Genomic DNA, 23,644 nt, shown 5'->3' with positions numbered 1-23,644 from the left:
GCTCACATCCCCTCAATATATAGACCTACAGCCGGTGAACATCCCCCATACTCCAATTTTCTCCCATTCACCTGCTGTTGATAATTACACAGACAGACATAGAGGCCTACTTTGAAAAAGAGAGCTCACCCTTTCAGGTGATCCGGGCTGAGTTCCACAGAGAGGAGCGGTTTGGATTTCAAACCTTTTCAACCTCTAAAAGTTGCGTTGAAATCCGTCCACGCGCACCCATTGTCCAAACCATACATTCTAGAACAGACGCAGCCGGCTGGTCACCCCTCGTGCTCTACCGCTGCTGGTAGATGTGCAGGCGGGCCATGTGCATTAATAATGATGTGAAGGTGGAGTATTGTCCTCTGAATACAGTGGGCCTATGCAATTTGATGACAATCCCCGAGTTTACCAGTTATCGTTAAAAAATAAGACTATTTTAATTATATGTATTTTAAATCGATTTATTTCAAAATTGTGACTTTTGGTTTCATGTTGCACAACATAGCCTGTCCCTGTCCATTCACCGACTCATAAATAGGCCTACTAAACAATTGAACTAATTAAGCATTTTATTGATTAAACTCGAACATCGAAAAGCAAAATGAGATACATCTTGATTTAGACTATTCTTAGAGGCTGCCTTTTATTTTTTTTGCTTAAACTAAACCCATCATAATAACATTGATAATAATATAATTAATTAATTAATTATCAAATCAAGGCGTTGAGTCAATCGTTACCATACATTGTTCCATCGATTTTATTAGTACTTTTTATTCATTTAAATCTTTAAAGGTTACTTTATTTCTTAGCCTATATTTTTCTCACATGATCCTTTCGTCCTTGAGGTGAGAGAATGACTGTAAAAGTAAAACCATAGTAAAGAGAACACTGTTCTTTCTGCCTTTTCCTTTCATTCCCTCCGTCTCTCGGGCTGTTGAGTACTCCTTTTCTTGGAGAGAAAAGACATTCAAGTCGAATTTCTACTTTAAACTTTTCTGCCACCTACTGGATGAAAATAATACATCCAAAACTTAGATTTGTTGTTCAGTGATTTCAATCTAGTCTGTTACTTATCCCCAAGTACCCCAGAGAGAATGTTGATTTTCTAATTAAATATTTCTGTATATGGAATCATATAATTTCATAAATAACATGTTTTAATGGTCTCCTTCCATTCAGTAGGCCTACCATTGTTGTCTCTACCTTCTTGCCCTTTGTGCTGTTGTCTGTGCCCAATAATCTTTGTACCCTGTGCTACTGCCATGTTGTGTTGCTACCATGTTTTTGTCATCTTGTGTTGCTACCATACTGTGTTGTCATGTGTTGATGCCATGCTATGTTGTTGTCTTAGGTCTCTCTTTATGTAGTGTTGTGTTGTCTCTCTTGTCATGTTCTAACAGTTCTCTGCACAGGTAGCGGTGGAGGACAGTGAGAGGATTTTTACTGAGCTGATCTGTTCCATTGAAAGAAGGAACTCTGAGGTGAAGCAACAGATAACAGCCCAGGAAAATGCTGAAGTGAGTCGGGCTAAAAGGCAGCTGGAGCAGCTGGAGCAGGAGATAGCTGAGCTGAGGAGGAGAGATGCTGAGCTGGAGCAGCTTTCACACACAGAGGATCACATCCATTTCTTCCAGGTGACGTCAGTCTGTCTATATCAGCAAACAAATCTAAAATAACTTGTAAACTTTAGATAAAACATCTCCACATTTCTGTTTTTCAACCTGTTTCTCCCTGCAGAGTTTTCAGTCTCTCTGTGTCCCTCCTGGATCTGATGCCTTACCCAGCATATCTGTCAATCCACACATATCTTTTCATTTTGTGAACAATTTTGTATCTGAGGTGACAGAACAACTAGAGGATATCTGCAAGAAGGAAATTGCCAAACTATCATGGGAAGGTAGGTGAGAAGTATCAAATAGACTTGTTTTTTACATGCCTCAAAATGAGCAACAGTGGTTACCTTGAATGAATGTTGAACCATAGAGTTGACTGTAGTAATCCTTTGTATCTTGTTTGGGGTTTCTTGCGTTTTCTTGCATTCATTTGTGTTGTTTTGATTGTGTTAAGAACAGTGAGCTCTCCCACCATCCACACTCACCATAGGTTCAAACATCTGTCTTTATAGAACACCTGATGTGTGTTTACCACCACCATCTGTCTGCCCCTGGTGGTCTGGTGTGTAATTGCCCAAATAATAACAGATGATAAAATGCACCCACATTTTATTATGGGGACTTTCATTTCAATCTTCTGGGTTACTGAGGAATGGATACATAAACCTGTGATTTAAATAACTGTCAAAACACCAATTGTCAAGCTGACTTAAATCAATCAGTGCATCTCTCCCTTAGCACCTCCCTCTGACTACTTCATGGGTGCCATTCCACATACTTCTTATTACAATTCCAACCAATTGGCAGGGCGGAGACCCAGCCCTCGCAGGATAACCCAACAACAATATTTTCAGAACATGGAAGCGACCTTCAGCACTGTGAGGCCCAATGTGTCTCACATGGTGACCCCTCATCGCATGGCGGCCCAGGTTGCACCTGCTGTAACCCCAGTGTACATGCCTCAGTACAAGTATGCTGCAGGAGTGCGCAAACCTTCATACATTCATACACTTCCCCAGGTAGTTAAGCAGCAGCCTGCTGTCCATGTGCAGGAGCCTCTGACTGCCTCCAAGCAGCCTGCTGTCCATGTGCAGGAGCCTCTGACTGCCTCCAAGCAGCCCGCTGTCCATGTGCAGGAGCCTCTGACTGCCTCCAAGCTGGCTGCTGCTCCTCCTCAGGAACAGAAAGAAATGCTGGGTCAACGCCTCTACCCGCTCATCCAGAACATGCACCCCAGTCTGGCAGGAAAGATCACTGGCATGTTGCTGGAGATTGACAACTCTGAGCTGCTCTACATGCTGGAGTCTCCAGAGGGTCTCCGCTCCAAGGTGGATGAAGCTGTGACTGTGCTGCATGCTTACCAGGCCAAACAGGCAACAAAGAGACAAGAAAAACTAAAGAAAAGGAAATAATTTGATTCAGCTGGGTCCAGAGATCACCAGACAAAAATGGAAAATGGTCCAAATAAAACAGTCGGGGTATAATTACAACAGAGAATGAAATTACTATGGCTGTCAAATGATACAAACATACAATTGAGTTCATCGCTGGTAAACAGATGAAGAACACTTTCTTTAACCGCAATGTCAACCTGTTTTGACATTTAGTTTTTAGTTGAATATATTGTGTATTTTGGATGTTTTCAGTGTATTATGAACGCGTTCAGACAATACGATTAATCACAATTAAAAATAATTTGTGCACAAAAATGACAAACAGTTAACTGATTAACTCTGACAGCCCTAGAAATGACTGAAAGCATTCTTTTCTGGCACGTTATTCCTTTTAAATGTATGAATGCTTGGGATATTGAGAGTCTATGGCATTGTGAAATGTACAGTGCCTTCATAAATATAAGACTTATTCCACATTTTGTTGTGTTACAGCCTGAATCTATCTACACACAACACCCCATAGTGACAAATTGAAAACATGTTTTTAGACATTTATGCAAATTAATTGAAAAATAGAAATATCTCATTTAAGTAAGTATTCACACCCCTGAGTCAATACTTTGTACAAGAACCTTTGGCAGTGATTACAGTTGAGAATCTTTCTGGGTAAGGGGTGGCAGGTAGCCTAGCAGTTAGAGCGTTGGACTTGTAACCGAAAGGTTGCAAGATTGAATCCCCGAGCTGACAAGGTAAAAATCTGTTGTTCTGCATCTGAACAAGTCAGTTAACCCACTGTTCCCTGGTAGGCTGTCATTGAAAATAAGAATTTGTTCTTAACTGACTTGCCTAGTTAAATAAAGGTTTTTTAAAAAGTCTCTAAGAGCTTTCCAGGTGCCACATTTGCCTATTATTATTTTGAAAACTCTTCAAGCTCGATTGTTGATCCTTGCTAAATAAACTTTTTCAGGACTTACCATAGGTTTTCAAGTAGATTTTAAGCTACAATTGTAACTCGTCCATTCAGGAACAATCACTGTCTTCTTAGTAAGTAACTCCAGTGTAGATTTAGCCTTGTGTTTTAGGTTATTGTCCTGCGGAAAGGTGAATTCATCTTTCAGTGTTTTTTTATTTTTTTATTTTATTTAACCTTTATTTAACTAGGCAAGTCAGTTAAGAACATATTCTTATTTACAACGACGACCTACCAAAAAGCAAAAGACCTCCTGCGGGGACTGGGGCTGTGTTTAAAAAAATAAAAATAAAATAACATATAAATATAGGACAAAACACATATCACAACAAGAGAGACAACACTACATAAAGAGAGACCTAAGACAACAACATAGCAAGGCAGCAACACATGACAACACAGCATGGTAGCAACACAACATGACAAGAACATGGTAGCAACACAAAATGGTAGCAGTACAAAACATTGTACAAATATTATTGGGCACAGACAACAGCACAAAGGGCTAGAAGGTAGAGACAACAATACATCACGCAAAGCAGCCACAACTGTCAGTAAGTGTCCATGATTGAGTCTTTGAATGAAGAGATTGAGATAAAACTGTCCAGTTTGAGTGTTTGTTGCAGCTCGTTCCAGTTGCTAGCTGCAGCGAACTGAAAAGACGAGCAACCCAGGGATGTGTGTGCTTTGGGGACCTTTAACAGAATGTGACTGGCAGAACGGGTGTTGCATGTGGCGGATGAGGGCTGCAGTAGATATCTCTGGTGTGTCTGGTGGAAAGCGTTGGTATTACATTTTTGCATCTGAGCTCTTAGAGTGTGCGGCTCTCTTTTATTTTCAGGAAAGCAGACTGAACCAGGATTGCCTCTAGGATTTTGCCTGTGCTTAGCTCAATATAGTTTACTTTTTATCCTGAAAAACTCCCCAGTCCTTAACGATTACAAGCATACCCATAACATGATACAGCCACCACTATGCTTGAAAATATGGAGTGGTAGTCAGTAATGTGTTGTATTAGATTTGCCCCAAACTTTGTATTCAGGACAAAAAGTTAATTACTTTGCCACATTTTTTTTGCAATATGACATTAGTGCCTTTTAGCAAACATGATGCATGTTTTGGAAAATGTTGTATTCTTTACAGGCTTCCTTCTTTTTGCTCTGTCAATAAGGTTAGTATTTTGGAGTAACTACAATGTTGTTGATCAATGCTCAGTTTTCTCCTATCACAGCCATTAAACTCTGCAACTGTTTTAAAGTCACCATTGGCCTCATGGTGAAATCCCTGAGCAGTTTCCTTCCTCTCCGGCAACTGACATAGGAAGGACGCCTGTAACGTTGTACACTATCCAAAGTGTAATTAATAACTTCACCATGCTGAAAGGGATATTCAGTGTCTGTTTAAAAATGTGTTTTTTTACCCATCTATCCTTTGTGAGGAATTGGAAAACCTCCCTTGTCTTTGTGGTTGAATCTGTTTGAAATTCAATGCTCGACTGAGGGACCTTACAATTATCTGTATGTGTGGGGTACAGAGATGAGGTAGCCTAGTGGTAAAATGCGTCGGGCCAGCAACTGAAATGTTGCTAGTTCAAATCCCCAAGTTGACTAGGTGAAATATATGTTGATGTGCTCTTGAGCAAGGCACTTAGTCCTAGTTGCTTTGGATAAGAGTGTCTGCTAAAATGTGAATGTTGTCATTCGAAAGTCATGTTGACCACTATTATTGCACAAAGAGTGAGTCCGTGCAATTTATTAAGCAGAATCTTTACTCCAGAACTTACAAAGGGATCGAATACTTATTGACTCAAAACATTTCAGCTTTTCATTTTTAATTAATTTGTACAAATTTTGAAAACAAAATCCCACTTTGACATTATGGGGTATTGTGTGTACAGTGGAGCTTTCGTTAAAAGTTAGTGGTAGATAGTAGCATTCTGTCATTAAACCACGCTATCAAGGTGGAGTTAGAACGCTGATCTATCGGTGGAGGTGTTAATGGAGGTGTTTTCAGTCTGAGAGTCTCTCTTCTCTGGCACTAGAGTCCTGCATCAGGCAAAAAAACTGTCAGTGGTCCTGGAGCATTTAAAGCATATTGAAGCCTCTTAATGACTTCCGAGAGCCGATCTGTTATCCAACAATTATTATTATTATTATTAACCCTCTATTATAATTATATAAAAGCCCCTTAGACATTCTCACAGACCAGATTTGTCCTAACGAAAAATGCCTCTTAGATATTAATTTAGAATCCTCCAATCCTCTAAATTTAATTAGACCTACAGTTTATTGATCTGCAGGTATTTTCATTTAGAAGCTGCCTCTTAATGAGTTCAATAATAGATTTGTACCACTGTAGATGCTGTGTTTTTATTTACAGTAGTGTATTAAGTGCTCTAAAGTTTTACATTTCTATCTCCAAACCTCATACAACCGCAAAATGTAGGACAAAGCATTTAATGTACAGTATTTTTTCATCAACATCTTTATTTTTTCGTTAATAAAATATTGATAAAAATACTCTTTGGAAATGCAGATGTTTATTTCAACTACCGTACATCTCAGCTACATAAACCCTAAATCTAACAGTATTTTTTAAATGTCTCCAGTAGATTTTTGTTCCTCCTGAAAGCCCTAATTGTCATGCCCTGATCTGTTTCACCTGTCCTTGTGCTTGTCTCCATCCTCCTCCAGGTGTCGCCCATCTTCAACCATTATCCCCTAGGTACTTACACCTGTGTTCTCTGTTTGTCCATTACCAGTTCGTCTTGTTTGCCAAGTCAACCAGCATTTTGTCTCAGCTCCTGCTTTTCCCCAGTCTCTCTTTTTCTCGCTCTCTTGGTTTTGAGCTTTGCCTGTCCTGAATCTGAGCCTGCCTGCCTGACCACTCTGCCTACCCTTGACCTTAAGCCTGCCTCCCATCCTATGCCTTTGCCACCACCTTGGCAAAGGCATAGGCAACAGTCAAATGTATTCCTGAACTCAATCACTTTAGACGACATATTGAGGTTTATTCATTGTTTAAATATTCAAGGCTACCTTTGTTATTTCATTTTATAACAAAAATACTTGCATGTATTTAAAGACATGGATGACTTCTACACTGTGTGATGACATGCACAAATGAATGAATGATTGATTGATATACTGTATATTGAAGTAGGTCTGTATGCCAATAAGTAAGTTACGCTAAAACAGCTACTGTACAGTAAACAGGACTCTTAGGTCCACAGCTCCATGTCATTTAATTAACTTAACTTCTCAAAGATGCCCTCTGGTGGTCAAACTAGAATTAACTAGCATTAATGTCAACAATTGCTGACACTTAAATAACATGCCATAGAATTCTGTGGCACCCAGTACCTGCAGTGTGATGCAACTTTTAAAGGAAGAACCACTGGAGAGGACGGTGAAGGAGGTGCAGAGGCTAAAGGAGACCGTGGAGCAGCTGAAGAGCCTGCATGGAGTGCAGGATGAGCAAGATGGAGAGGAAGAGAGAGAGGCTGGGGGACAGAGTGAGGGAGAAAGAAGAAAGAGGGGAAGAAGAAGGTAGAGAGACAGGAAGACAGAGAAATGGAGATGGACAAGGAGGGTGAGGGGGCAAGTGACAGGGAGAGAACAATTGTGGAAGAGAGAGGAAGTGGAGAGGGCCAAGGAGATTGAGACAAAATCTCAATTTAATAAATGTTTTATTCAGGCTGTAACACAACAAAATGTGGAAAAGGTAAAGGGGTGTGAAAACTTTCTGAAGGCACTGTATGTTGACACCACTCCACCACGTCGGCTAGAGTGATGTAAAGTTCAACACCATTGGACTCTGGAGCAGTTGAAACCCATTGTCTGGTGATGAATCATGCTTCACCATCTGGCATTTCGGATGGACGAATCTGAGTTTGGTGGATTTTAGGAGAATACTACGTGCCCAAATGCATAGTGCCAACTGTAAAGTTGGTGGAGGAGGAATAAAAGTCTGGGGCTGTTAAATCTTAGTGCTACAGCATACAACAGGGATGTAGAGGGTGCAATAGGTCAGCACCTCAGGAGTAAATGTCAGTTGGCTTTTCATAGCTGATCATTCAGAGTATCTCTACCGCTCTTGCTGTCTCTAGAGAGTTGAAAACAGCAGGTCTGGGACAGGTAGCACATCCGGTGAACAGGTCAGGGTTCCATAGCCTCAAGCAGAACAGTTGAAACTGGAGCAGCAGCACGACCAGGTGGACTGGGGACAGCAAGGAGTCATCAGGCCAGGTAGTCCTGAGGCATGGTCCTAGGGCTCAGGTCCTCCGAGAGAGAGCAAGAAAGAAAGAGAGAGAGAGAATTAGAGCATACTAAAATTCACACAGGACACCGGATAAGACAGGAGAAATACTCCATATATAACAGACTGACCCAAGCCCCCCGACACATAAACTACTGCAGCATAAATACTGGAGGCTGAGACAGGAAGGGTCGGGAGACATTGTGGCCGATACCCCCGTACAGGGCCAAATAGGAAGGATATAACCCCACCCACTTTGCCAAAGTACAGCCCACACACCACTAGAGGGATATGTTCAACCACCAACTTACTATCCTGAGACAAGGCCGAGTATAGCCCACGAAGATCTCCCCCACGGCACGAACTAAAGGGGGGGCGCCAACACTGACAGGAATATCACGTCAGTGACTCAACCCACTGAAGTGACACACCCCTCCTAGGGACAGCATGGAAGAGCACCAGTAAGCCAGTGACTCAGCCCCCGTAATAGGGTTAGAGGCAGAGAATCCCAGTGGAGAGAGGGGAACCAGCCGGGCAGACAGCAAGGATGGTTCGTTGCTCCAGTGCCTTTCCGTTTACCTTCACACTCCTGGGCCAGACTACATTCAATCATAAGACGTACTGAAGAGATGAGTCTTCAATAAAGACTTAAAGGTCGAGACCGAGTCTGCGTCTCTCACATGGATAGGCAGACTATTCCATAAAATGGAGCTCTATAGGAGAAAGCCCTGCCTCCAGCTGTTTGCTTAGAAATTCTAGGGACAGTAAGGAGGCCTGCGTCTTGTGACCGTAGCGTACGTGTAGGTATGTAATGGCAGGACCAAACCGGAAAGATATGTAGGAGCAAGACCATGTAATGCTTTGTAGGTTAGCAGATAAACCTTGAAATCAGCCCTAGCCTTAACAGGAAGCCAGTGTAGAGAGCTAGCACTGGGGTAATATGATCACATTTTTTTGGTTCTAGTCATGATTCTAGCAGCTTTGTTTAGCACTAACTGAAGTTTATTTAGTGCTTTATCCGGGTAGTCGGAAGGTAGAGCATTGCAGTAGTCTAACCTTGTCACGACTTCTGCCGAAGACGTTCTGCGGTCGACGTCACCGGTCTTCTAACCATCGCCGATCCACCTTTCATTTTCCATTTGTTTTGTCTTGTTTTCCCACACACCTGGTTTACATTCCCTCATTACTTGTTGTGTATACAACCCTCTGTTCCCCCCATGTCTGTGTGTGAAATTGTTTATTGTCAGGTTGGTACGCTTACGGCTGGTGTACGCCGGGTTTTGTTTTGTACCCGTGCTTTGTGGCAGCCAGTACTTTGTACTTGGTTGTGTGTACTTTCTGCTGCCTCACTTGTTCTTTGGGTATTTGTTTCTTGTGACGCGGTTGTGTCCTGTTTTAAATATTGCCTGAGTAAAGTGCTTTGTCCACTCATCTCTGCTCTCCTGCGCCTGACTTCCATGCACCAGCTACACCCACCGTTTGACAAACCTAGAAGTGACAAAAGCATGGATTAATTTTTCTGCATCATTTTTTGGACATAAAGTTTCAGATTTCTGCATTGCTACGAAGATGGAAAAAAGCTGTCCTTGAAACAGTCTTGATATGTTTGTCAAAAGAGACATCAGAGTCCAGAGTGGCAGCCGGTACTTTGTACTTGGTTGTGTGTACTTTCTGCTGCCTCACTTGTTCTTTGGGTATTTGTTTCTTGTGACGCGGTTGTGTCCTGTTTTAAATATTGCCTGAGTAAAGTGCTTTGTCCACTCATCTCTGCTCTCCTGCGCCTGACTTCCATGCACCAGCTACACCCACCGTTTGACAAACCTAGAAGTGACAAAAGCATGGATTAATTTTTCTGCATCATTTTTGGACATAAAGTTTCAGATTTTTGCATTGCTACGAAGATGGAAAAAAGCTGCCCTTGAAACAGTCTTGGTATGTTTGTCAAAAGAGACATCAGGGTCCAGAGTAACGCTGAGGTCCTTCACAGTTTTATTTGAGACGACTGTTCAACCATCAAGATTGATTGTCAGATTCAACAGATCTCTTTGTTTCTTGGAACCTAGAATTAGCATCACTGTTTTGTCAGAGTTTAAAAGTAGAACATTTGCCGCCATCCACTTCCTTATGTCTAAAACACAGGCTTTCAGGGAGGGCAATTTTGGGGCTTCACCATTTTTCATGGTTTTTCAACATTTCTGATTAGTCAGGAGACAATAGGTCGTTATCAAACGTCACAATAAGGTGCAGAGCAGTCGATTTGCCTGCTGGAGGGCAAGGAGACCCCAAGTTCCATTAAAATCATTGACAACCGTGTGTCATGTATTGTCATGTTATGTCTTGTCCCTGTGCTTTCTCTTCTCTTCGTTTCCCCCTGCTGGTCGTATTAGGTTACTTTCTCTCTCTCTATCTCTCTCTCTCTCTATCGTTCCGTTCCTGCTCCCAGCTGTTCCTCATTCTCCTAACGACCTCGTTTACTCTCTCACACCTGTCCCCTCTTTTGCCCTCTGATTAAGTCTCTATTTCTCTCTCTGTTTCTGCTTCTGTCCTTGTCGGATTCTTGTTTGCTTTGCCCTTGTCCCGTCCTGTCGTAATCTGCCTCTTCATCAGATGCTGCGTGTGAGCAGGTGTCTCTGTCCTCTACGGCCCACGCCTACCCGGAGGGACCAGCAGTCTGTTGCCGCTAGCCCTGCTATTCTCCTCTACTACTAGAAGGGGGACTCTCCTGTAAAGATAGAGGATTTATGTTTTCCCTGTTTGGACATCTCCTGTAAAGATTGAGGATTTATGTTTTCCCTGTTTGGACATTAAAAGACTCTGTTTCTGTTAAATCGCTTTTGGGTCCTCACTCACCTGCATAACACCGTGTGCCGTTTTCCAGGGATTGGTAAATAACTTAACTATTTGGTTTTAATATCATCACCTCTTGAAGAGCATAGTCAGAAATACACATTTCTGATTATTTCATGAAAAACAATTGCGCACATCTAGCTCTAGGCCTATCATTATAAAGCAAGTAACTGCATATGTTTCATGATCAGTAAACATCAATTGACATAGCAGAATGAAATACTGGTGCTGAAGGTGCTGCAGCACCCCCTGTTAGTGAGATGGTAAAACTGCAAGAATTTGTGTTACAATAAAAAATGATTAAACTATTTTTCTGATACATTATTGATATACATGATAATGGTATTGGAGTAGGGAAGAGAAATACAACATGGGCTATTTATATATGGGCCCCATTCTGCCTTAGGGAGCTCTCAGCTCTGTTTTGTAAGTAGTGCACTCATGATATGCTCTTATCTATTCAGTTTACATACACTTAGGTTCAAACTCGTTTTTCGACCACTCCACAAATTTCTTGTTAGCAAACTATAGTTTTGGCAAGTTGGTTAGGACATCTACTTTGTGGATGACAAAATACATTTTTCGAACAATTGTTTAACAGAGATTATTTCACTTATAATTCACTGTATCACAATTCCAGTGGGTCAGAAGTTCACATACACTAAATTGACTGTGCATTTAAACAGCTTGGAAAATTCCAGAAAATTATGTCATGGCTTTAGAAACCTCTGATAGGCTAATTGACATCATTTGAGTCAATTGGAGGTGTACCTGTGGATGTATTTCAAGGCCTATCTTCTAACTCAGTGCCACTTTGCTTGACATCATGGGAAAATCTAAATAAATCAGGCAAGACCTCCACAAGTCTGGTTCATCCTTGGGAGCAATTTCCAAACGCCTGAAGGTACCACGTTCATCTGTACAAACAATAGTATGTAAGTATAAACACCATGGGACCACGCAGCCGTCATACTGCTCAGGAAGGAGATGCGTTCTGTCTCCTAGAGATGAACGTACTTTGGTGTGAAAAGTGCAAATCAATCCCAGAACAACAGCAAAGGACCGTGTGAAGATGCTGGAGGAAACAGGTACAAAAGTATCTATATCCACAGTAAAACAAGTCCTATATCAACAGAACCTGAAAGGCCGCTCAGCAAGGAAGAAGCCACTGCTACAAAACCGCCATAAAAAAAGCCAGATTACGGTTTGCAACTGCACATGGGGACAAAGATCGTACTTTTTGGGGAAATGTCCTCTGGTCTGATGAAACAAAAATAGAACTGTTTGGCCATAATGACCATTTATGTTTGGAAGAAAAAGGGGGAGTCTTGCAAGCCGAAGAACACCATCCTGGCAGCATCATGTTGTGGGGGTGCTTTGCTGTGGGGACTTGTGCACTTCACAAAATAGATGGCATCATGAGGACGGAAAATTATGTGGATATATTGAAGCAACATCCCAAGACATCAGTCATGAAGTTAATGCTTGGTCGCAAATGGGTCTTCCAAAATGGACAATGACCCCAAGCATACTTCCAAAGTTGTGGCAAAATGGCTTAAGGACAACAAAGTCAAGGTATTGGAGGGCCATCACAAAGCCCTGACCTCAAGTCTGTAGAAAATGTGTGGGCAGAACTGAAAAAGCGTGTGTGAGCAAGGAGGCCTACAAACCTGACAGCTCTGTCAGGAGGAATTGGCCAAAATTCACCCAACTTATTGTGGGAAGCTTGTGGAAGGCTACCTGAAACGTTTGACCCAAGTTAAACAATTTAAGGACAATGCTACCAAATACTAATTGAGTGTATGTAAACTTTTGACCCACTGGGAATGTGATGAAAGAAATAAAAGCTGAAGTAAATCATTCTCTCTACTATTATTCTGACATTTCACATTCTTAAAATAAAGTGGTGATCCTAACTGACCTAAGACAGGGAATTTTTACTAGGATTAAATGTCAGGAATTGTGAAAAACTGAGTTTAAATCTATTTGGCTAAGGTGTATGTAAACTTCCGACTTCAACTGTACACCTGTCATTATGCAGCACAAAGAAATGTGCTCTCTTTTCAGAATTGTCTAATCCTAGGCTGCACCTGAGTTTCAAGTTTGTGAGTTTCAAGTTTGGGGAAGCTTACAATTTAATTTCTTCTATCATTTCTACCAATCTGCGTGCCAGTCATGATTTTCAAATGTGCATTTTCTTGGAACAGTTTCATTTCAATAATAACTTTTCGTTTCTCAAGATCATTGTCACTTGCTTAATAATACAAATTGAATTAAAATCATAAAGTTAAAGTTAAAATTCCACTAATGGGTGAGCACCAGCCTCTGCCATATGGACACATTGATGCACCATGAGTGCATGGAACTAAGAGATAGCCTAGGCCAATGTAGTAGTAGGCCTATAATAGTCAACTAATTAAAAATAGCCTACAAAAACAACGACACATACAAACTGAAATATCCTGATGAAAATGCAGGTTCTTTCAATCACATGAATCTTTCTACTTTGCCTGTCTGCTTCCCTTTCTACACTCTTAGAAGAAATGTGCTATCTTTAACCTTAAAGTGTTCTTTGGCTGTCCTCATAAGATAACCCTTTGAAGAACCATTTTTTGTTGCAGGTTGAACCTTTTGTATAGAGGGTTCTACATGTAACTCAAAATTGTTCTACCAGAAACCAAAAAGGGTTATCCTGTGGGGACAGCCAAAGAACCATTTTTTCTAAGAGTGGATCTGTCTTAACTTGAGCTATCACTAGTGAAGTGCATCATTGTAGTCTATCAAATCAACTGGGTCCAGCCCAATAACTGTGAAGGTCCAGCCCAAAGCTGTGGCTAGCGAACTTGCAACAGGTACCACGTTTACATGCGCATAGTATTCCAGATAGTAGCTCATATCCTGCTTAAGGTCTTATTCGGGATAAGCTGTTTACCTGCACCTTTGATATCCCAATCATGAGTATCCCTATACCTGTGAATAAACTGAATATTCCTTATTTAAGTTCATATGGAATTATGCAAAAAAAATATATATATATATATTTATATTTTACCCCCATTTTTTCTCCCCAATCTTAATCTTGTCTCATGCTGCAACTCCCCAACGGCCTGGGAGAGGTGAAGGTCAAGTCATGCCTCCTCCAAAATATGACCCTCCAAACCACGCTTCTTTACACCAGCCCGATTATTAGTGCTGGTGAAAAGATGTTCAACTGAAGACTGAAGTCAGCCTGCAGGTGCTCAGCCGCCACAAGGAGTCGTAATGAGCCAAGTAAATCCCTCCCTGCCAAACCCTCCTCTATCCGGACGACGTTGGGCCAATTGTACGCAGCCCCATGGGACCCCGGGTCACTGCAGGTTGTGACACAGCCTGGGATCGAACCCGAGTCTGTAGTGACGCCTCAAGCACGGCATTGCCTTAGATCGCTGTGCCACTCATGAGGCCGGAATTATGCGTTTCTTGCAGTAAAAGGATTTAATAAATGTTAATTTTATCTCTGGAACAGGAGTGGAGAAATATGATTTCTTTCTTTCAGCGTCAGCATCTCTTGAGAAAATGCAAAGGTGCATGTAGCCTAATGGGTAATCTTTGACTGTTATGCAAGCAGACAGTATTTCAACCACATAAAATATGCACCCAAGACGAACTGCAGAAACATGTTTAATCATTTTTCTCAGCTTTTAATTTCCTTAAAATTGGTCAAACGGATGACATTGGACATTTAGCACAGGACCAATCTTTCCACTATTTTGGAGTTATGACATAAAATAAGCTGCATGTATCTAACTATAGTGTCCCTGTACCTTGAATAAACAAAATATTCCTCATTTAAGTTCATATGGGTTAAATGGAATAGTAACTGAATGAACACTGACTTTAGGCCTATATATATGTAGCGTAATATAATATTAACTCCAGCAGAATTATGCATTTCTTGCAGTAAAATGAAACAACAAATGTAGGTTACATTTTGTCTCAGGAACAGAAGTGGAGAAAAATGATTTATTTCTAACTGTTGTAGTTGACAAACAAATGGACTACCAAATGTCCAAAATTGTAATATGGCCTACCAAATGTCGGAAATTACAAGCAAGAACGTTTGTAAATTAGGGGTGAAAGTAGCGAGTGTGGTATTTTATGGTGGATCGAACTGTGCAGGTAGACAACTTTTTTTAAGTGATTTGTTTGACAATCAGATGAAAACATCATAACACAACACCATAGACTGCACAACACCCAGGATATGCGCCACTGAGCCTGCGCAGACCGCGAAAAATAACAGTAAACGGGATCAAATGTTTATATGCCACAGCATCCCGTTAAAATCAGCATACCCCTGGCATTTTGTACTGGTTTAACATAACCTGGATACAAGGTTTTTTGATTATCTCAAAAACAGAATACTTTAGTATCCCGAATAATAACGGGATATCAATGTGCCTATTCCAGGCCCTCAAAGTTCCCCGCGTCAGTGATCTCTGGACAGACACAGACGTTTTTGAAAAGGGAAATCAAATAAATGTATAACTAACCCAAGATAATTAATCTCTGTCGTTTACATCGTGAGCAGAACAAGCAAGGAGGTTCAAAACCAAGCACGAGTTTAATGGCGCGTTGTAAGCACCTATTTGCATATTTCCGTTAGGGAACCCCTCCTCTGTGAAGTGCGCGTGCGCACAAACTCAATTCGACCTTGTACTCCTGCTAAAAAATCTTTGGCATAGCGTCAAGTCTAGAAATTTTAGGGCACTGTGTTCGTAACAGATTTGTAGTTTTGGGAACAGAAAATGTATTGAGATCAGATGTTTAATCGATGAGACAATGTGCAGAAGATCGGACCAATTTCACCTAGTTGCATCTTTTCCCGCTACCGACTGAACTTCCTCTCACTACCATATTTGGTAGTGAGAAAACGTTCTAAACGGTTAATAGCCCACGTGACGTGTCTGAGTTACCCCTTCTATCTGTGGGGAAAAATTCAGGCATTTTATGAAATTTCCACTGGCTATATGGGATCCTCAGAGAGTTACATTATACTATTTCACACTGTGAGAATATATTATCATTCACAATGGATTAAAATAAATTAATTTCATTGATTTTCCAGAGGACCACTAACTTGTAGCGAATTGGGCGAAACCAAAAATAAAAAAATGTGGTGGTCCTAAAAAAGGTTATTATCTTTAAAATAATTTCTGAAGTGATTATGTATAAAATCTCTAACTTTTTAATATTTATGTTATTAAATACGGCCAATTACATTTATTACGTCTTCTCATATTAATGTTAATTGTTTTTGTACCCCCCCACCAAGCACTGCTTTTCCTACGTCGTCAGTTTGAAATGGTTGGCCAGACAAAGGCAGCACAGCGTAGCCACGGGAAGAAGCGCCATGAATCCATCAACAGAACTGAAATGCTAATATAAACGGTGCCCTTTTACCCATTACACAGAAGAAAAGAATACTGCGGGTTTAGGAGATACATTTTCTGTTTTTATTTTGAAAATGAACGACCGACTGGATCCACTTGAAGAACGACAACCGTCATCTGACTTGAACATGGGTAGAGTCGCCTGACCGTCTCTGTTTTCCACCTTATGGTTCGCTAGCTAGCCTAGGCTACTAGCCAGGCAAGCTAACGTCAGCTAGTTGTCTACGTTTTCATGGGAAGCAGTTGGCTAACCATCTCAGTTGATTTGGAATAATATAACACAACCTGAAAACTTCGCGTTGGATTTTCAGATATGTATTATGTAAAGCTGGCTTGGGATTCCTGGACTTTGAACATGTTCTTTTTCTGAGTTACATTAGCTAACTTCGCGAACAGTTAACGTTAGCTAGCCTACTCGAATAATAGGATACCTGGTTAGTTTTGGCTAACCTCTCCCCTTCCAAACATGTTTGAAATGGAGACACAAATATCTGGCCTTTTCCCTGAAATTTTAGCTATGATTTTCAGTTACTTGGACGTAAGGGACAAAGGTAGGGTGGCCCAAGTGTGTGCGGCCTGGAGGGACGCTTCGTACCACAAGTCTGTGTGGAGGGGGGTGGAAGCGAAGCTTCATCTGCGGAGGGCCAATCCGTCCCTGTTCCCCAGCCTCCATACCCGGGGCATCAAGAAGGTCCAGATCCTCAGCCTGCGGCGCAGCCTGAGCTACGTGATCCAGGGGATGCCAAACATTGAAAGCCTTAACCTATGTGGCTGTTTTAACCTCACGGACAATGGCCTCGGACATGCTTTTGTTCAGGACATCCCTTCCTTGCTGATCCTCAACCTCAGCCTCTGCAAACCAATCACAGACTCAAGCCTGGGCAGGATTGCCCAGTATCTGAAAAATCTGGAGGTGCTGGAACTCGGTGGCCTCAGTAACATCACCAACACAGGCCTTTTGCTCATTGCCTGGGGCTTGCACAAACTCAAGAGCCTTAATTTGCGGAGCTGCAGGCATGTGTCAGACGTGGGCATCGGTCACCTGGCTGGGATGACCCGAAGCGCTGCCGAAGGCTGCCTCTCTCTGGAGCAGCTGACCCTGCAAGACTGCCAAAAGCTGACGGACCTGTCCCTCAAACACGTCTCCAAGGGACTGGCCAATCTCAAGGTGCTCAACCTCAGCTTTTGCGGAGGAATATCGGACGCCGGCATGATCCACCTGTCGAATATGACTCACCTGTGGAGCCTCAACCTGCGGTCGTGTGACAACATAAGTGACACAGGCATCATGCACCTGGCAATGGGTTCTCTACAGCTTTCTGGCCTCGACGTGTCCTTCTGCGACAAGATAGGTGACCAGAGCCTGGCCTACATTGCCCAGGGGTTGTACCAGCTCAAGTCTCTGTCCCTGTGCTCCTGCCACATCAGTGACGACGGGATCAACCGGATGGTGCGCCAGATGCAAGAGCTCAAGACCCTGAACATCGGGCAGTGCGTACGCATCACTGACAAGGGGCTGGAGCTAATCGCCGACCACCTGACGCAGCTCACCGGTATCGACCTGTACGGTTGTACCAAAATCACCAAGCGGGGGCTGGAGAGGATAACGCAGCTCCCGTGCCTTAAAGTGTTAAACCTGGGACTCTGGCAGATGACTGAGAGTGAGAAAGTGAGGTGAAAGCCAAGCTGGGAGGAAGAAGTGGGGGTTTTCACCGTGGAAGGTGTATTATTTTTCATCTTCATAGAATACCAGAGCGGGTCAGTTTGTATACTTTTACATTACCTTTTAATAACTATAATACTGTGACCTTAATTTTAGTAGAAGGGATCAACCCTTTTTAAACATTCACTGTCATAGCATTATTCCACCCCTTATTTTGGTATAATTGCTTTCTCCCTTATTTCCATGTTAACTATCCTGTCATTGTATCACATTTTATAAGGTTTTTACTAGCTACCTCATTCATTGAAGAAACTGGAGTGCCTGGGACACAACCCCACTGTCTTTCCATGCAAACAAAAAAAATATGGGATATCTGCCACATTTTTCAACTTTCCCTTTAACTGTTTACCAGTATTGATGATAGACTCATGCAAAACAACTATGTTCTAACACAGTCCCTCTTAACACTGCACATGAAGGCCTTAATGCCTTGGATTGAAGCTTTGACTAAGAAGTATTTTTCTTATGTTAATAAATATATGTTTTATAATGAATGGCTGTAAGCCAGAACATTGTACTTCAAATTGAAGTGAATAGTTTGTTTTTGAAGTACACCTTTTTGAATTGGTAGTTTCAATGCCTGAGGAGTTGTACTGTATCTAACATTGTAATCTGCCTTTCCTAATTCCTTCTGGTAAACATGAACAGTGTGGATATGACAGGGGTAAACTATCTGCCTTCTCCCCCCTGGGGACTTTAGAATGGAGAGTGGCAAAATAGACTTTATCTTGCCCTTGGTTATCAAGAGCATGTATTTGAAGTCTGTATGCAACATATCAATAGCCTACATCATATTTTCTCCTGTAACACCTTCATGGAAAGATCATTGGTGTGTTTTTTAAAAAGGGTCATTTAAAATGGTTTTATATTCATACAACAGTGATATTTATTAATAAAAATGCTGAATTTCTTTTTTGCAAATGGTTTATTTTGAGTTCTGTCGCCCATCTGAGGTTTATAGGAGGGCCTTACTATGAAAAAGCAGGTACTAAATATGGCAGAAGGTGCAGGGTGTTCAGAACATTAGGGGCCATTCCATTATCTTACTCTAATACAAGTTCTGCTGGTCCAGAAACAACCATTTGGGGTCGGACACTTCATATGTATAACCTCCCAGTAATTTATTGGGTAAAAAACTAAAACATTTCAGCATCACTGTGCCATTTATCTGGTCTGTGACAAATCATTTTGTTTTATGTTACACTTAATTATGCTGATAATATGCACAATGGCAGTACTGTAAACAAAATTCCCCACAGAGAGTGAAAGACTGATAGGATATGTTTATTTACATACATACAAAATGCAAATACTCAAACGTGTCTGTTTTGCTTTAATTTTACGTAACATTTTTCATCATTAACACAGACGGAAGGCAGTACATTTCTTTAACAAATGCAAAAGAAAGTTTAAAAAAAACGAGAACCATGACTTTAGAAGTAGCACCTTTAACAGCACTGTGTTCCTGAATGAAGAGTTGAAAACAAAGTTATCACAGACTGGTGAGTCCACAGACATTAAGGCAAGGGCAGGGATACACAGGCTAGGGCCCCGTTGCAACTTTTTTCAAAGACACATTTTTTTTTTTCCTCCCTGAAATAAAACTGTTCTCATGACCTGGATAGGTGAAAGCTGACCAGTGAAACCCTTTGCTTTTACCTCTACGATTTTATCAGGTCAGTAATGACTTCTGGAAAGGGAGATGGCCATAGAGAGTACTTTAGAATCACATCCTGGTTTATGGACAAGGGGCAGGATAAGAGAACCTAAACAGTAGCCTAGTCTCCAACTCTGGTCCTGGAGACCAAACTGATTTGAAACTTTGTTCAACCATGGACAGATTGAAATGGACAGATTGAAATAGAAATGTACTGTACAGAGCAGTTCTAAATGCCAGAGACTGGCAGCGTGCTCTGTAAATCAGGCCACTGAATATCAGGAGAACCATGGTTGGAGACCGTTCTGTTCTAAACGGTCAGACTACTGTGTGAGACATTTGGAGAACACAGTCTAAGGGGCGTCATTCCCACAAACATCTCGGATATATGAAATAACTAAACACTGGAACCTCAGGGTAATACGTTTACATCATGTGGGAAAAGTATACATAAAAAATTCAAGAAATATACATAAATGAAAGAAAATAAAAAGTACTCTCCCTCTACACAGTCACAGTTTGAAAACATTTTAAGTTTACATGTAATTTGACATTTATAAAAGTTTTTATTTTTTAGAAATATTTCTCCAGTTTTAGCTGAAGACACTAGAACGGTCTGCCATTTTGTTCAGAGAGCCTTGCTCCTCACGATTCTGTGCAAACATTCAATGCATATATATCCAACATACTTTTATATGTATATATATTTATAGAACATGACTTTCTGCAATTTATGGCAGTACGGTCATATCTTTTGTCTTCAGACAAATTGAGACACACACACACAAAATAGACAACTAACTGCACTGCTTTTAGCTTCTCACTTTGTTTTTTTTACAGAATTCACAACATCTTCCACTGGGTTACATTTATGTAGTCACTACTAGGGTTGAACGGTGGGAACCCGGTTACCGGGATTTACCTCTAAAAATCACTCGCTTTTCCCTGGGATAAATAACTGCGAGAAACCGGTAAATTATCATAAATTATTTATATGAACAGCATGGTGTGAAATGGAACTGTTATATTATATGCTATATCTAAATCTGGCTTCTCTACGGCCTCTGCATGAATCAGCGCTCAGGGTGGGGACAGACAGCAGCCCATCTCAGTATGGAGCACAGTTCATAATGCATGTAGACCTATCATCTCAACGTTTTGTTCTTGTGACAGGTGGGACTACATTTGCTGCAGCATGGCCTATGTTACAGTAATATAAAGATCTAATGCACGTCTAATTTACCCATCTCCTTCTGGCTTACGGGGGTCTTGTGTTTTCTCTGTCGCTCTCCATCAACTCCATCCAAAATAGATAATCCTGTCCTAGATTGATATATAGCCCTATATATAGAGATGTTCTAGCCTACCTTCTACGGGTAATACGTTCAATGCAGTATTAGCCTTATATTTAGCTAATTAATGATGGGTTATGCATAATAAGCTTCTAACTTATAGCCTCTGTCTCTTATCCAATACGCAAGCACCTGTGCTCCGCTGACCTCTATCCTTAAAAAAAACACTCCTTAGCTCTTGGAGTCCCATGGAGGAAAAGCTAGACCAGAATAGCTTGCTGGACATCATTTTTTTATACGAATAGACTATTTGAAGAGGGATGGCCTTCTCTTTTTAGCTGAATGTTATACACAGAAGCCAATAGAACTCATGGGTAATTTGAAAGATGAGTGAACTCGCGATGGCGGTAGGCTAGAGCAGTTATTTATTTAGACCCATAACCATTCAATCTTTGTGAAGCGAAGTGAAAGCCTGTTGCATCTAATTCTAGTCCTGTATTATTCAAGGATGTCATTAGAATGATGAAGATAAGGACAACAAAACGCATTTAATTGAATTGTTGAAAGCACGGAAAGAATGAGAGAAAGAGGATAACATTCAGGGTATATAAACAGGTAGGTATAGAAATATGTCAGCCTACTAATTATACAAATAGGCCCAATTATATTTCAAAATTAAAATCAAATTTGCTAGCCTATACTTTGAACTTTGTAGGCCGCATGTGCTGCACCAGAATTGCATGTTCTCTTCTGCTTCATCATGGTTTCAATGATGTGTCTAATTCCAGTCCATATAATACAATACAGTCCACAGTCAAAAAGATTAGCCTACTGGAGCTAGTTTCATTTATTTACCCAAGAGAGCATAGGCTATAGCTGGCTACATCTAGGGGCTTCTATGTTTTTCTGTCACGCATAATTTGCAGTAGCCTTTATCATACAGGTATTGGATAATGGCATAATCATTTGGGCATTTTTGGGCTTAGGCTCATTAAATGTTGTTAATGTAGGGCTCATAAATGTTTTTCAAATATATGGCTCATCAGGCTCAGGTAGATTCAGGTTAGAGTTTTCATGCTGATCAAAGCTCTAATCAAATCCAAACATATATGCTTTATAATTCTTTTGAATGAAACCTCCGGTTTTGGTGGGAAACACCAGGTTACCCAGGAGAAAAGGGATTTCTTTTCGGGATGGAACATTTCTAAAACACCGGGAAAATATTCAACCCTAGTCACTACGTATTTAATGAGTCATTTACTAATTGATTTAAAAAAGGTTCAAACCCACTGGGAAGGGACTTTCATATCCTTTTAAGTAGGATTCACTATCATTTCATTACAAGAACCGTACACTCGGAAGCTTTGGAAAAATGCACAAAAGGGGCAACGTCAATCTCAGGGAACATAATTCAATCATAAATTAAACAATGATAATGTTTTACAAAGTCATATCTATAGAAACTTTGGATGAGATCCTATGACTGGTAATCTCTTCATGTCTTATGTCAAGCTGTAGCACCAATAGAACTGAGGAATAAAAAGGTCCCTCATGTAGGTCCAGTATTGATCCCTTTGCACACTCAAAGGCCACTCTATCGTACCGTCCCCAAATGACACTATATTCCATATAGTGCACTACAGTGGAGGGTGCTGAGGGGAGGACGGCTCATAATAAGGCCTGGAACGGAGTAAATGGAATGGATTCAAACACATGGAAACCATGTTTTTGATGTATTTGATACCACTCCCCTACAGCCATTACCACGAGCCTGTCCTCACCCATTAAGGTGCCACCAACCCCCTGTGGTCCACTACTAGAAGTGTACGTGGCTAAAATAAACTAACGTTGCATACCACATATTGAAGAGGGTGCTGTGTGCAAAACCATCTAAAACCAACCACTGCCTGCCTGTCCCCCCCCCCCCCCCTGGTCAAAATCCTTACTTGATGTAAATCAGACACTGATGTCAATGGGAGATGTGTGTGGAAGTTCAAGTTAGGATATTGAGTTAGGATTCCTCCCTCTTATGTCTTAAGATACATTCACAGAACATGCAGTAAGTCAGCCAGAGATAAAGCCCTAAAACCCAGCTCTCTCTCTCTCTCTCTCTCTCTCTCTCTCTCTCTCTCTCTCTCTCTCTCTCTCTCTCTCTCTCTCTCTCTCTCTCTCTCTCTCTCTCTCTCTCTCTCTCTCTCTCTCTCTCTCTCTCTCTCTCTCTCTCTCTCTCTCTCTCTCTCTCTCTCTCTCTCTCTCTCTCTCTCTCTCTCTCTCTCTCTCTCTCTCTCTCTCTCTCTCTCTCTCTCTCTCTCTCATATTGGGTGGTTGAGGGGAAATGGGAAACATAGGAAATAACACATAATATATGCTAAAAATATATGCTAAAAATGAAACAGGGAGGTGCTACCTTAACTTTGTTTTCTCTTTCAAAACGTTTTTGTGCGATGTGCACTACTGAACAC

The 23,644-nt window shown here is 41.2% G+C and overlaps 1 protein-coding gene across 1 annotated transcript; it reads left to right on the top strand.

The window, feature by feature from the left end:
* The first annotated feature begins 16,416 nt into the window (after positions 1 to 16,416).
* On the top strand, positions 16,417 to 19,143 carry LOC115109507 (F-box/LRR-repeat protein 14-like). The gene has a single exon (XM_029634461.2). It carries the CDS (start codon positions 16,977 to 16,979, stop codon positions 18,186 to 18,188), a length of 1,212 nt encoding a protein of 403 aa, XP_029490321.1. The 5' UTR covers positions 16,417 to 16,976; the 3' UTR covers positions 18,189 to 19,143.
* The last annotated feature ends 4,501 nt before the right edge of the window (positions 19,144 to 23,644 follow it).

The sequence above is a fragment of the Oncorhynchus nerka genome, linkage group LG25 (assembly GCF_034236695.1).
Source record: "Oncorhynchus nerka isolate Pitt River linkage group LG25, Oner_Uvic_2.0, whole genome shotgun sequence".
NCBI lineage: Eukaryota > Metazoa > Chordata > Actinopteri > Salmoniformes > Salmonidae > Oncorhynchus > Oncorhynchus nerka.
The sequence above is the reverse complement of the archived record's forward strand: the minus strand, read 5'-3'. Positions and strand labels throughout refer to the sequence as shown.